General features: G+C 42.0%; 1 protein-coding gene across 3 annotated transcripts in view; it reads right to left on the reverse strand.

Moving 5' to 3' along the window:
* Nucleotides 1-15,171, reverse strand: part of LOC123762336 (uncharacterized) — a 117,763-nt gene that overhangs the window by 77,901 nt on the left and 24,691 nt on the right. Inside the window, exons 1-2 of one of the 3 annotated variants that reach the window (XM_069325968.1) lie at nucleotides 14,486-14,865; nucleotides 5,570-5,796 (exon numbers count right to left, since the gene is read on the reverse strand). In XM_069325968.1, the coding sequence (XP_069182069.1) occupies nucleotides 5,570-5,735 (166 nt within the window). In that variant the 5' untranslated portion in view covers nucleotides 5,736-5,796; nucleotides 14,486-14,865. Of the gene's footprint in view, nucleotides 1-5,569; nucleotides 5,812-14,485; nucleotides 14,866-15,171 lie in introns of those variants that run through there. The other 2 variants (XM_069325970.1, XM_069325976.1) reach the window with 2 other exon arrangements.

Genomic DNA, 15,171 nt, shown 5'->3' on the forward strand with positions numbered 1-15,171 from the left:
ATACGATGTATTATTGGGGAGAACAAGATGGTGTGTGTGTGTTAACTTAATCCTGGCTATATTCAGGCGGTTTACTACTCACTCTGTAATACAAGTACTAGGCGTACTTCAGTATTCAGCGCACACCACATCCTACAGTGAGGGAATAATCCTTAACTGCCCATGTGCCTCTCAGCAGAATTTTTAACTGCCCAGTATTAGTTAATGTAAAAACCCTTCTATACTATAAAGTAAGAATGCAGTTTTATGATGAATACGATATATTTTCATTTACAATATGCATTATTTAGGAATTGGCTTTAAGATTTATTAGCCCACTGACTGTCAGGATTATAAAGTCCTAATTCTTATCATCGAATAAACTAATTGCCCATTTAGAATTCAGGATTAGAGCAATGTATTCATACATTGTATTCATACATAAACAATGAGAATTCAACATGACCTCACTTAACGCACACAATTTTGACGTAGTGGACAAAGTGTGAACATTTTGGTGATCGAGTTAAAATTAGCGTTGTATGAATACTACTCCAGAGTAAGAAGCCTCAAATTGACCAGTTAGGTAGGCTACCTAGGTCAGTACGTTGACGGTAATCGAAGATCACGTCAAGTTTAAAGGCTCGTCACAAATCGTGAGAACATATTGGGGAGTTACCCATCACTGTGGGTACATAACCTATCGTCATGGGGCCGGAAATTAAGGATGGGTAAGTTTGGCACTGAGAAAACATGTGGTCAACTCTTCATAGTAATGAGGACACAATATTCAGAGCAACGAACCGGGCACAAATGTGCGGCGGATGTCCTCCCGTCTTGGGCCGCTCTCTCTGCTGCCTCATGCATTTATTCACAAGATTAGCTATCATGGGTCAAGCCAAGAGAACTGCACCTCCGTTCATATTCAAATTATCATCGTATTGAATGTTTTGCCTATATTCGCCGAATAAAGATAATGGGATTTTTTTTACAATATCATCTTTCATTTTTACAATAAGTAAAGATTAATGTGTGAGCACCACCAGCCATTTGGACTGGTCGGTACAGCGACAGCCTTGCTTTTGAAGGTCAGCGTTCGATTCCCGATGATCTAAGTCTCTTAAGAGGTTGAGTACCATTTCTTCCCTCCGCCTTATTTCCGCTCCTTGTCCCTTCATAGTGCGACATAAGTCATACTGGCTTGGTACCTTCTCCTCACAATGACCTTAATTTGAAGACATCTAAACGAAATATTAATAGGTTGACTGGCATTTTGTTGGTCAGGTCCGAGCACTGTAGGCGGCCAGCTATTCCTTGCTGAGAGGCATAGTTAATATATATATATATATATATATATATATATATATATATATATATATATATATATATATATATATATATATATATATATATATATATATATTATTGAAGAAGGAACTGACGGCTTCACAGTGAAAATGCAAGTACGGAACCCATCTCTTGAAACCATTATATATAGGTTATGTATAACACACATTCACAGAATGTTACAATAATGTTTTAGCTTTGCGATTTATGTGAGAAAGTTTAACCTGACCTCCAATATAAACAATAAAATAATACAAATGTTCACGGATCATAATCTTGGTTATTATAATTGATAAATTGTAAATTGTATAAAGCACAATAAAATCATTTCCGGGTTATAATAGTTGTTCATAGCCTCATGATAAACACCACTGGACTCGGAGATGAAGGGAGGCTGAGACATCTTCACTGAGGCATCTTCACTGAGACATCTTCACCGAGACATCTTCACTGAGGCCTCTTCACCGAGACATCTTCACGGCGGCATCTTCCCGGCGGCTTACCAGACGCTCACGTCTTAACATTATAAGTGATCACCACACAGTGAATGTCAACAAATGTAAGTGAACATGTGTAAGTTACAGGAAATGTCATGTTAACAAATGTTACATCAACAACGGTAATGTTAAACTGAAAAACAGATAGTAATACACAATCGACTGTAATCATTTACAACTGGTGTTTTTTCAACAGTGGTAATTTACAACTGTAGTAATTTACAACTGTGGTAATAATTTACAACTGTGGTAATAATTTACAACTGAGGTAATTTACAACTGGCGTTTTTCAACTGAGGTAATTTACAACTGTGGTAATTTACAACTGACGTTTTTCAACTGAGGTAATTTACAACTGAGGTAATATACAAGTGTGGTGTTTTCGGAGGGTAATAATTGAGTAGTGCAGTGTTCAGTGAGGAGGCCCCAGCCGCGAGCCCTGGGTAAATATCGGCGAGGGAGCTTGTGTTGTGACGGGCGGCGGCCGGTAAATAGTGCCAGGATAATTACTTCCCCCCCCCCCCACTCCCCCCGAGGCCAGCCCTCACCACACACCTTCCCCCCCCTTCTCACTCCTACAAGCTTCTTTCACAGCTCTATGAGCCCCACCAGGGTTCGAACCTACATATCCCCCCCCCCTATATCCACAAGATCAATCCCCGAGTGACTGCTTATTTTTCCCTGGCATAAAAAGGGCCATTTGAAGGTTGAAGATTTTAGAACATTCATGAGAAGGGCGGGAGATACAGTCCATTTTGGTCTACAGTTTAGACCTATTGTCTTATGTATGACCTCTGCCGTGCGTGACAGTGAATACCAGCATTATTCTCACTTTAATAAGACTATCAAAATCCTCAGATTAGGCAAAATTGTAGTTAATTTTGTCAATAAAGATGTTAATAATAATAATAAGTCCATTTTAGAAGGGAAAGGGGGGGGGGCCGAAGAGGAAATGGCTTCGTTCAGTAATGACAACCGATTACACGATGCCTTTAAAATGGCCTCAGGGCCGCAACACCCTGTGGAGGTCCAAAATTTGTTTTTATGTTCCATTATTGGGCGTCTTGGGAAATCATGGAACAGCATGCGACCCGTAAGAAGAAAATGGATCCCTGAGGGGGGTAGCTAAAACAATTCTTCTCTCCGACTGTGTTCACATATATCGGCCAAGCTATACGTTACGCAACCAAAGTATCCTTTTATATTATAAAAGTCTAAAATAAATGAAAAAAAGAGGCTGAAAACACGTAAAACTTTTTTTAATAAACCTTTATTTGCATCATAATAATATTATGTGTGGGAGTTTCCTCTGTAAATTGAGATGACTTGTGTTCGAATCGTGCGCGGGACGCCTGGACACCTTGTCTGTACCCGGTTCCTGCGTGTGTGGCCACACCCAGCCACCACCAGCCGCCACACCCAGCCACCAGCAGCAGCCACACCCAGCCACCATCAGCCGCCACACCCAGCCACCAGCAGCAATGCCTCGCGTTTTATATATATTGCCTCGATCTATCTTGAGGTTATCTTGAGATGATTTCTGGGCTTAGCGTCCCCGCGGCCCGGTCCTCGACCAGGCCTCCTTTTTGTTACACACCCCCAGGAAGTGTATAGTTATGGTTTAGTCTTAGACTTTAGGCCTGCAGGCCTTAAGTCTTGGCCTGTGTGTGTCAACTTGTGGAGGATTATTAAGGCAGGTTTATTATTAAGGCAGCCACAGTAGCTAACTAACCAGCCAATGAGTATACTTTAGTGGTGAGCTAAAGTCAATTGCTACTAGTACACGTACACTGAGACTCGGTATATTCAACTGTCAAGCCGTTGCAGATTCGCGGGAATTATTGGAGAAGGTGATGTGTACTAATGACTCTCAGCCACGCATGATGCCATGCATTTACCCATTGCACCATGATGGCTGTAGACCGAGCCTGCACCACAACAATGATATAAGGTAATCCTCGCAACAATTACCTGCGGATTGCATAAATTGTGCCGCTACGACTGCCCAACACACGCTACAATTTGCCATTAATTACTGAAAATGGTTATTGGAATGCCTCCACTAATGCCATTTGAGTATATCACATCCGGTAACAAGCTGCCCCACTTTTCCTAGAGCAGCAATAAATGAAGTTAACAAGACGTTTCCTTTATAACAACACAATACCTGTTATATTTCCCAGGTCTGGTATTATACCCAGGATGGAAGGGGAGATGGGCGTCGGGACGGGAGGTTAGTGTGGGAGGGAATAATGCTGGCTGGGATGGGGGGGGGGGGCGAGACGGAAGGAATGGGAAAGTGGATGGGTGGGAGGGAAGGAACGGGGGAGTGGGTGGGGGGGAGATGATTTCGGGGCTTTAGTGTCCCCCACGGCCCGGTCCTCGACCAGGCCTCCACCCCCCAGGAAGCAGCCCGTGACAGCTGACTAACACCCAGGTACCTATTTTACTGGTAGGTAACAGGGGCATAGGGTGAAAGAAACTCTGCCCATTGTTTCTCGCCGGCGTCCGGGATCGAACCCAGGACCACAGGATCACAAGCCCAGCGTGCTGTCCGCTCGGCCGACCGGCTTTGGGTGGGAGAGAAGGAGGGGGGGTCGAGGATGGGGCCGGGGGGGGGGGGGGGGGAGGGGGGAGTTAAGGAGGCGGCGCCGCCTGAGTGATCGCTATAATGGCCGGGGAAGCAATTGTGCTCCAGGTTGAAAAGCCTTCACCGAACTCCTCAAATGACCTCAATAACCATCTAGTACAACAAATGATAAATAGTCCAATATTAACATTATAACGAACACAATAATAATTATTCGTGCACGTCTTCCTACGTCCGGTGAGCACGCCGGGCTCACCATAGCCCGTGCTGCCTGCCCTGTAGCTGAATCTGATACAACATAATAATTATAGCAGCAATGATCGTCAGAGAGAAGACACAACAATCACAGCCTTCTTGATCAACACTTAAACAGGATAATGTTTGAAGAAATGAGAGGGTTCGAACCACTGGCCTGGGTATTCCCAAGGCGCGCACCTTACCTCTCGACCAGGACATTTACAACTTAAACTAGATCTTACTGGCTACTGATGCAAAACTTACCAGTGAGATTACACACTTTTTAAGTGTACTTTTATGTACATATTTTCCATCAGATTATAACTTTTTGTGAAATACTGAACTTGTTGTTTTATACATTATAATCCCACGACGAATAAAGGTTTAGCTCCACAATGAGCCACAAATACGCCATACAAACACTAATCAGAAAATGTATATGTTTATCTCTCAGAATGTTCGGCAATATGTTTATTGCTTGTGATGTGTGTCTATGTATGTATTAACACCATGTACTGAACGGGGTGAGAATAGCTTGAGCTACCTCATCCCTTTGTGTGTATTTTACCTCAATAAACTTATTTCAATTTCAACCCAATACCTAACCTTCTTAGTATGTTAAGATAAGCATCTTATTGCTTCGTAATTACTATTATTACTTAACCTATACCGATAATAGTTTAAGTAATAATTGTAATTACGAAGCAATAAGATGCTTATCTTAACAAACTATGAAGGTTAGAGAAGGTCGGTGTTTTCTATGAAGCTTTTCAAGGTAAACTAGTATGTTAAGTATGTCACATATGCACGTATTTAATAAGTCAATATTGACTATACGAAAGTGCGAGAACGGGTTACCATAATCACTCGAGGGACTGCCACGTTGACCAAAAACCACAAGGCCGTACACGACACATACCTGTCCCGTTGGGGTCATTACTGTTGGGGTTGATGGGTCGTCCGTGGATGCAGGTGTTGAGTGTGGGCGGCGGTGGCGGGGGCGGGCGGGCGGGCACGGCCGGAGGGCTGGTCTCCGTGTCACACACACCCACTCCGTCTGGGCTCCCCGCCTGCCCGACGGGCATTCCGTGCCTATTATCTATATGCCTGACCCATTCTTCGCCACGCCTCTTGTCCTCCTACACTCTGAAACACGCAACACTATTTTCATTCTACTTTCACTGCCCTCAAAATAATACATAACACTTATACTCACAGTTGGTACAAATATATAATTATTTTATAAGTTACAAAAACATAAATTACTGTAAATACAAAACTGTATCTCATTTTATCAATGAAATATAGTTTTGTATATATCGTTAAATATATAACGATATATTTATATATAACCACACAATCGTTAAAACTAAAGGATTTTATCCGTGAAAACTAACTCATTTTGTCATTGAAAACATATCATTAAATACTAATTTTATCACTGAAAACTAACTCATTTAATCACTAGGAAAAACACATCATTTTTAATTACACCTTAGTAGGTGTAGTTGACAAAATAACACTACACCGACGGAGAGTTTAAAACATGTCAACAAATTCTTCTCCCAAATGTTCAGACAACGTCCAATTATTTTCTGTAAAATATAATATTACCCAAACTCCTATCCCAAATTGGTAAAGCCTCCATATTTACTGTTACACAAAGTTCAAAGTAATTATAAACTGCTTAGGAAAAGCAGCACTGGTGTTCATTTTCCCTGTAATGTGACCAGCTGATGCAGATCTCACGTGTAATGGCCCAAATATCGACCATAATATTGTCATTACTGTTAATAGTTTACCACTGTCAGAAATTAATAAGTTATCACTGTCGAGATGCTTCGGAACTAATCACATACATCATACTATATCCTATGAGACACTAACTGCTCATGTATGTCAACAGACTAAATATCTCCTTGACCTGTAACCTGATTAGCTAAAATAAGTTTCTGGTTTCAGATATATTATATATATATATATTATATATATATATATATATATATATATATATATATATATATATATATATATATATATTATATATATATATATATATATATATATATATATATATATATATATATATATATATATATATATATAATATAGCCTTCCTGCCTATTTATGTCCAGTACTCGATCTGTAAAACCACTCCTTCTGAAGATGTATTAATATACGAAAGTACTTAAGGAAATTCCTGTTTCATTTTTCCTCCGTGGTCTGACACTGTCATATATATATATATATATATATATATATATATATATATATATATATATATATATATATATATATATATATATATATATATATACATATATATATATATATATATATATATATATATATATATATATATATATATATGACTCCCTAAAGCAGTGCTCGTAGTGACTGGTCAACAACATTAATATATAAGGTCAACAATGACCCCGAGGATGTGAGTCTGTAGGCCCCGGCAGATCACACTCCCTAACCCGTCATTACCTTCCTGGCCCAGAGATGAGCAACCTCGCACTGTCATCCTCCTTCGGGCTCCACATGCCAAGTATGCTGTGTCTGGCCAGGCATGACATGGGGCTGGTCAGGGCTGGCATATGGCTGGACAAGAGAGATAGGGGCTATGAAGGAGAGGTAGAGCTGGATGGACACTGCACGAGTCATAATAGGTTTCAAAAAGCTGTTCAGGACTGGGCAAAAAATTGAACACCTCAGGTCCAAGTCGGCAGCCCTGCCCTCAACGGTGCTACATGAATCTGGGCAGGATCGGAATAAGACTGGATGTCGATGAATAAGGCTGGGGATAGAGGTACAAGGCTGCGAAGGACTAGGCAAGTATAGACCAGGCTGGGCAGGATTAAGCAGAGAGAGAGAGAGAGAGAGAGAGAGAGAGAGAGAGAGAGAGAGAGAGAGAGAGAGAGAGAGAGAGAGAGAGAGAGAGAGAGAGAGAGAGAGAGAGAGAGAGACAGAGAGAGAGAGAGAGAGACAGAGAGACAGAGAGACAGAGAGAGAGACAGAGAGACAGAGAGAGGTGCAGGATGAAGTAAATGGTACAGATATTTGCCACCCAAGCAGAGGGGGAAACTAAAGGTCACTGTAAACGTGATTGTCCCGACCAATCTGCCGAACAATGGTTCTGGGCGCTGATTGGCTGGCGGATGACATACACCTACTTACCTATCAGTGACCGACATATAAAATCTTTGTCGAACCTGGTCTTAAAGTTGTGCACAGAGGTGGCTTCTACAACTTTGTTCAGTACATTCTATTTGTTGACCTCCCGTACAGGGTATGAGTATTTCCTTGCATTTATTATATTAATTTACTTATCCAGCTTCCACTTATATCCTCTCGTCCTACTTTATCTCACTTTAAGCAAGTTGTCCTTCTCTACTTTGTCAATTCTCTTCAATACGAAATGAAACTAAAGAACCTAACCCAACTTGACCTATCAATCCTTGGCTTAATATACAATATATTAGGTCTAATATAGTACATATATGTGCTATACTAGGCCTAGAAATGTTTAAGATCGGTTTTATAATTTTTGATGAAACTATCAAGTTAAAAGTTTAAAATGTGAACTTTTTGGAGGCCCAACGTAACACACTGGCGCTTTGGACCAAATACCTGGTCCCTGCTATAAGTACTATACTTATAGCAGATCCCTGCTATAAGTACTATACTTATAGCAGATCCCTGCTATAAGTACTATACTTATAGCAGGATGGGTGGCTATAAAGAGCTGCCTCGTATGGGCCAACAGGCCTTCTGCCATACGACGCTATGAGAGGTAATGGTCCCCCAACGTACCAAATACAAGATGTTATGAAAAGTAGCCACTAAAAAAAAAATCGCGTTTTCTATGCGCTGGTGCATCTGTTGTTAGGTTAGATCGTTAGAACGGTGGGTTTTGTACAAGTATCCTGGGGCCAGATTCACGAAAGCACTTACGTAAACACTTACGAACCTGTACATCTTTTGTCAATCTTTGGCGGCTTTGTTTACAATTATTAAACAGTTAATGAGCTCCGAAGCACCAGGAGGCTGTTTATAACAATAACAACAGTTGAATAGGAAGTTTTCATGCTTGTAAACTGATTAATAAATGTAACCAAAGCCGTCAAAGATTGAGGAAAGGTGTACACGTTCGTAAGTGCTTGCGTAAGTGCTTTCGTGAGCACGAGCTTTCGTGAATCTGGCCACTGGTCTTTCCCCGAAACAGCAGCCAACTATCCAGGGAACTATTTAATATATACAAGTTGAACTCTATTATACTGATAAGTATTCACATTATTTGAATACTTGATAAAGGGGGAATTAAACTATTTATAGCTGTCTGAAAACTAAATTTTTGTTAAATATTCCCAGGCCATGACGCGAGGCTGTAGAGGCTCGCTGACCTTCCCTGGCACTGTTCACCATCACCAGGAGTAAGGTTCACTGATACACTCATCCACTCACTTACCCACCCACCCACACACGGGTTCGATTCCCGGCGCCGGCAGCGACAAATGGGCAGAGCTTCTTTCACCCTGCTTCCTGTGTGTGTGTGTGTGTGTGTGTGTGTGTGTGTGTGTGTGTGTGTGTGTGTGTGTGTGTGTGTGTGTGTGTGTGTGTGTGTGTGTGAAAAAAATTAGTTAGTAGTTAGTAACAGTTGATTGCTTGACAGTAGAGAGGCGGCCGAAAAAGCAGAGCTGAACCCCTGCAAGCACAACTAGGTGAATCGGTCCGCCGAGCGGACAGCACACTGGACTTGTGATCCTGTGGTCCCGGGTTCGATCCCAGGCGCCGGCGAGAAACAATGGGCAGAGTTACTTTCACCCTATGCCCACTGTTACCTAGCAGTAAAATAGGTACCTGGGTGTTAGTCAGCTGTCACGGGCTGCTTCCTGGGGGTGGAGGCCTGGTCGAGAACCGGGCCGCGGCGACACCAAAAAGCCCCGAAATCATCTCAAGAAGATAACCTACCCACCGCCGCACTCACCCACCCACACCGACACTGACCAAGCCATCCACTAACACACACAGTGACACACCTGAACGCCGATACGAACATCTATATATGACTAAAAATTAATACCGGTAATTACCGTAAACGTCAACATTTCAATAAGTGAGAGAGTTGTCAAAAGGTTGAGAGCGCACTAACAAAAGACTAACAAACAGCACCAGCAGTGCACAGGGTAAACACAAAAGCCATCCCGTGTTTGATCTCGGCAAACGCTCCCGGGGAACTTCGTGTTTGGTCATTGTATTGATAAAATGTTTAATTATATAGAGCGCGCAGCCGTTCTTGCAGATGGCAGGTACAGGTTCATTGATGATTTGGTTTGTTTTAGTGACTTGGTCTCCAGAGAAGACGTCCTCTCTCAAGGTCAGTACTGGTGGGACGTTCACGGCTTCTCCAAGACCCCGAGACTCACAGACGGACGCACACACACACACAGACAAGGCAGATAGCGCAGACATGCAGACAGAACATATAGGAAGACGGACACATATACATATACACACATATACACATACACACATACACATGATAGGGAAATGGGACAGGAGTCATTGCTGTAAACAACCGATGGCTGGAAAGGCGGGACCTAAGAGCCAATACTCGATCCTACAACAAATAGGTGAGTACACACACACACAAAGAGTAGACAAGACACCAAATCTCACTGGAGGCATACACAATGTAAGCAAAGTCCTCAAAACTGGAAAACATCAGAAGAGCCTTCAGGAACCTCAATAAGGAAGTATTGGGAACACTACACCTAGGCGAGCCTGGAAATATGGAGCCCAAGAGCAGAAGTTCGATCTTTCTGGCAAATATATATAAGCACACACAAACACGCCAGGTACAACAGTCACAGCCCCGCTCATGTGCCAGGTAAGTCCCCTACGGGCTCACCGTAGCCCGTGCTACTTGCAACTTTTGGTTCCCAGTAGCTGAATCTAAAAACAACAACAACAGGTACACATTTCTAGGAGACCAAGAGTTAGATCTCACTTCTCGCTGACACTAGCAGGTAAGCACCGAGAGGTCAGAACACATTCAGAACTATCATTTGTTTCATTACTGAACGGTAACTACGGGCTTAATGCCTTCAAAAACGTTCATAACAAAAGTTACCGGACACACACACACGTTTCCGCGAAAAGAGAGCCTTGATCAGGTCAGATGTGATCAGGTGTAAAAGTTTATGAGCGCGTTATTGAGCAATATCCCTTTACCAGCGGGGTGGCGGGCAGGGCCTGGAAGGGGCCTGGAAGGGGCCCCCGTCCCGCCATCAGCGTCCAGGCCACCTGACACTGAGATATGCGACTCACACGCCCGGAAAACATGTTGACAAGTCATCCGGGCGCGACCCTTCACCCTCTCCCCGCCGTTTTTTGTCAGTCGTCGATTCATCTGCCCGAATACCTGGAGCATACTGACTCTACTTCCTAGAAGGGAGTCCTGGCGAAGATCCTCCCCCCACCCTTCCCTCTGGTGGCTGGACAAGTCACCAAAAGTGTAAACACCGCAGCAATATAATACCCAGGATGTTAATACAATAAACATCCCACCATAAAATATTAGAAGAAACTACACACCGCAGCAATATAATACCCCGGATGTTAATACAATAAACATCCCACCATAAAATATTAGAAGAAACTACAATCAAACTCTCAAAATCACTCTACAGTGCAACAATTACGATTATTAAAAAAACTGGACTTATTATGCAAAAAAATGCAGGGTTATTCTACATTAAATCACGACAGGTTCATTATACAGTAAACCACTCGAGGGTCATTCTAAAATAACACGTCCTAAGCTTATTATACAATTATAGATACATGTCGTTTTAATCATTAAAAAGACCCCAGAGTCATTCTGCAACAGCACCCCGGGCTCCTGCTTGACTGCTCCATCAACCAGGAGGCGCGGATGGTCACAGACCGGGCCGCGGGGACCTTCAGCCCCGGAATAACCTCAAGGTAACCGCAAGGTAAGGTAAGGTAGCATAAATCTTTATATTTCTTATGTTTTACAGGCTAATCATGCCCGTGCCACCTCTTGGGTGGCTTAATCTTCATCAAACAATTCTTATGTTCTTGCCAAAGAAGTTGAGAACTTAACTCTCCAAAGTTTAATTTACAGTTTTAAATGGGCTGAGGCTAAAAGATGAGTTTCTTTGACTCTGTCAACATTTTCAAAGGCATAGGTGAAGTGGATACAAGTAATCGTTGTTGACCAGACCACACACTAGAAGGTGAAGGGACGACGACGTTTCGGTCCGTCCTGGACCATTTTCAATTCGATTGTGACAATCGATTCCACACAATCACCTTCTAGTGTGTGGTCTGGTCAACATTCTTCAGCCACGTTATTTTGACTCATCGCCTGCATAAAGTAATCGTTGTTGTTTTAGAGTCGGCTACTGTGAACAAAATGTTCCAAATAGCACGGGCTATGGTGAGCCCGTAAGTGGAGGTACAAAAACAAACTATCTTGAGCAATCTAATATATATATATATATATATATATATATATATATATATATATATATATATATATATATATATATATATATATATATATATATATATATATATATATATATATAAATATATATTAAAGATTATATTAATTAATATATTATTAAATATTACCTTAATATATATTATTAAAGATTATCTTAATATATATTAATAAAGATTACCTTAATATATATTATTAAAGATTACCTTAATTAATATATATTAAAGATTATCTTAATATATATTATTAATTAAATCTTTAAATTATTATTATTATTATACCTTACCCATCCGTAAGGACCACACCCGATCAATTCGTTAAAAAAAAACACCCGGCTTATTAAGATCACAGCCTATCAACTCGTTAAGATCCCACTTGGCCTATAGTCGTTAAGACCATAATTAAGACCAAGTGTTTAATTCATAAACACCCTCCCCCCCCCCCCCCCCCCCCCTCAGCCAATTCATTCAGACCCCGCCAACTGGTCAGTCACACAACATCAGCCCTCAAACACCACGACCTACTTGCTGGACCGGCAAATCCTCTCGTCTGTGTCTCATCAATTACATACAAAAGTGTGCGTTGGGCATCAAGCCTGACAGATAGCAGCAGATAATAAAAAAAGCACTGACGCGCAACATTCCGTAGTAAAAACCTCCATTCACCAACAGCAACAAAAGAGCAGGTTAGGCTCTGTCGCCTGCCGAAGGCGGGTAGGGAGGGGGAGAGATTTAGTTATTCCTTAAGCTAAACTATTTGGAGCCCAAAAAAAATATGTTAATTGTAGTAATACAGTCAGCCAAACACATATTCAGTCTCTGGTAGGAAAATTGATCCCTCAGTTACTGATGAGGTTAGCGGTAAATTGGTTATGTCGTGTCTGTATACAACAACTTGACGTAGCAGCGAGATCTGTGAAGTCTCGTGAGGTATTTGTGTCAAGAGATTGTGAGAGCTGTAGTCTCTTCTGTTGACTGTTGTGTAAAGTGTTGACTACGAGAAAGGTTACCTGTCAAAGTGTTTTCTGTCATGAAGCGTCACCTGTCATGAAGCGTCGCCTGTCACGAAGCGTCACCTGTCACCCAAAGTGTTACATAATCAGGTGATGACCATAAAAGCATCATTATCGAAATGTAAAATGTCCATAACCAAATTAAAGGCGCCATGCTAACACTTTTTTTTTACAAAGTATCATCGTGAAAGGGAGGGAAGTACGTCTATTGAGGATGTGTGTAATGGGGGAGGCACGTCTAAAGGGAAGAGGCGTTTAATTGTGCAGGTACGTCTTAAGGGGGAGGTGCGTCTAATGGGGAGGCGCATTCTATACATAGCTGAGGCGTATAAGCCGGTAAATGCTGAATGTACGAATGATCTGTGTCGTTCAAGTTACCTGTTATGAAAAGTTCAATATAACAAGACATAAATGATACAACGAAGGATTGCTTTATGCGCTATTAATTACTATGTAATAGGCTTTATGCCATGGGCCATGTTGCTTATTAATAATACAAGCAGGTTATACAGCTCGTAACCCAATGTATCCTCCAAAGTGATTTTGGAGTTACTCACCTAGTTGTGCTTGCGGGGGTTGAGCTTTAGCTCTTTGGTCCCGCCTCTTAACCGTCAATCTACTGGTGTACAGATTCCTGAGCTTCTCAAGCTCCATCATATCTACTTTTGAAACTATGTATGGAGTCAGCCTAGTGCTAAATACCCATAGGCCAAAATTTGATGTACTAATAATAACAGCTGCTCGCTAAACTGACGTAATGTCCCCATTTTCGAGTTGTAGGTCCTCAGTTAGGTTAGGTTCTGGGTTAGTACATTAGTTTAGTGTGAACGGCTGAGAGGACGGGCAGGTTGATGAGCGGGTAATTATACACACAACTTCCCCTTCAATGTTGTGGGTCAATAAGTGAAGAGGAAGGACTGTAGAGTATATCAGCTTGTCAGTGTTGGGTGTTGTGGGAGTGTGGAGACCAACACTATACATTACCACACACTACCGCCTCTAGCTCAGCCTATTTGCCCCTCTCCTGTGCCAGGTAAGTTTACGGGCTCACCATAGTCCGTGCTACTTGGAACTTGTTCAGAGTAGCTAAATCTATAACAACAACAACAGGTTCTAGCTCTCACCCTAAGGCCTTCTCTTATCTTCAACAATAACAGTGGAAACTGTTCAAATGTGTGGAAATATTACACGCCAGGCAATGACCCTGACTTAGTATTTCTAATCAATTCCAGGATTTAAAAGCAAGATGCACTTTGCTGTTATAATTATACCACGCGAATGACTCTTACCTGACCTCTCCAGTGTTTGACGATATAGCGGATTTGCCTTGAAATTGTCCCGTACATGGCACTTGTGGCATGGTAGGCACCGCAAGAGTGTGGTGTGTGGTAGACACCTGTGTAATTCCCTGGTGTTTCATGGTTCTCTCAGACAACCACACCACCACCACATCACCTGTGCTATCCTCACACGCGCACTCTATCAACTCATCAGCCGCTATAAATCACATCACCACCTCATCTGAGGACACACAAGAGGACTGTCACATTATAATTCACCAGAGGACACTTAATTGAGGCACATGGGACACTGGATATTAATGTGAAAACGAGTGACTGGTGTGTGTGGGGGAGCGGGGCCGCCTCCTCCTCCTGCTGCACGACTCCTGCACTCCACTCTCCGCCCCTCCTGCCGGACGTACGACCCAACACCACAACAAAACCCTTTTATTGTGGCGCCCTTCATGTATACTGTAGTGGATAACGAGGTCATCTTCATTAGTCAACCTCACCACCTTCTCAATAACTTATCTTTGCTATATTTCTTCTGGAGGAAAAACTAATGGAAGGTATTCAAATGGTGTTCATCCAATGTGGAGACGTGACTGGACTATCCGAACTTCTGCCATGCGCCGTGTACGATGTTTTACTCTTTCCAGAAAAACTGCCATCGTAAAAACCTCAATCAGTGTAAG

The sequence above is a fragment of the Procambarus clarkii genome, chromosome 2, assembly GCF_040958095.1.
Source record: "Procambarus clarkii isolate CNS0578487 chromosome 2, FALCON_Pclarkii_2.0, whole genome shotgun sequence".
Taxonomy (NCBI): Eukaryota; Metazoa; Arthropoda; class Malacostraca; order Decapoda; family Cambaridae; genus Procambarus; species Procambarus clarkii.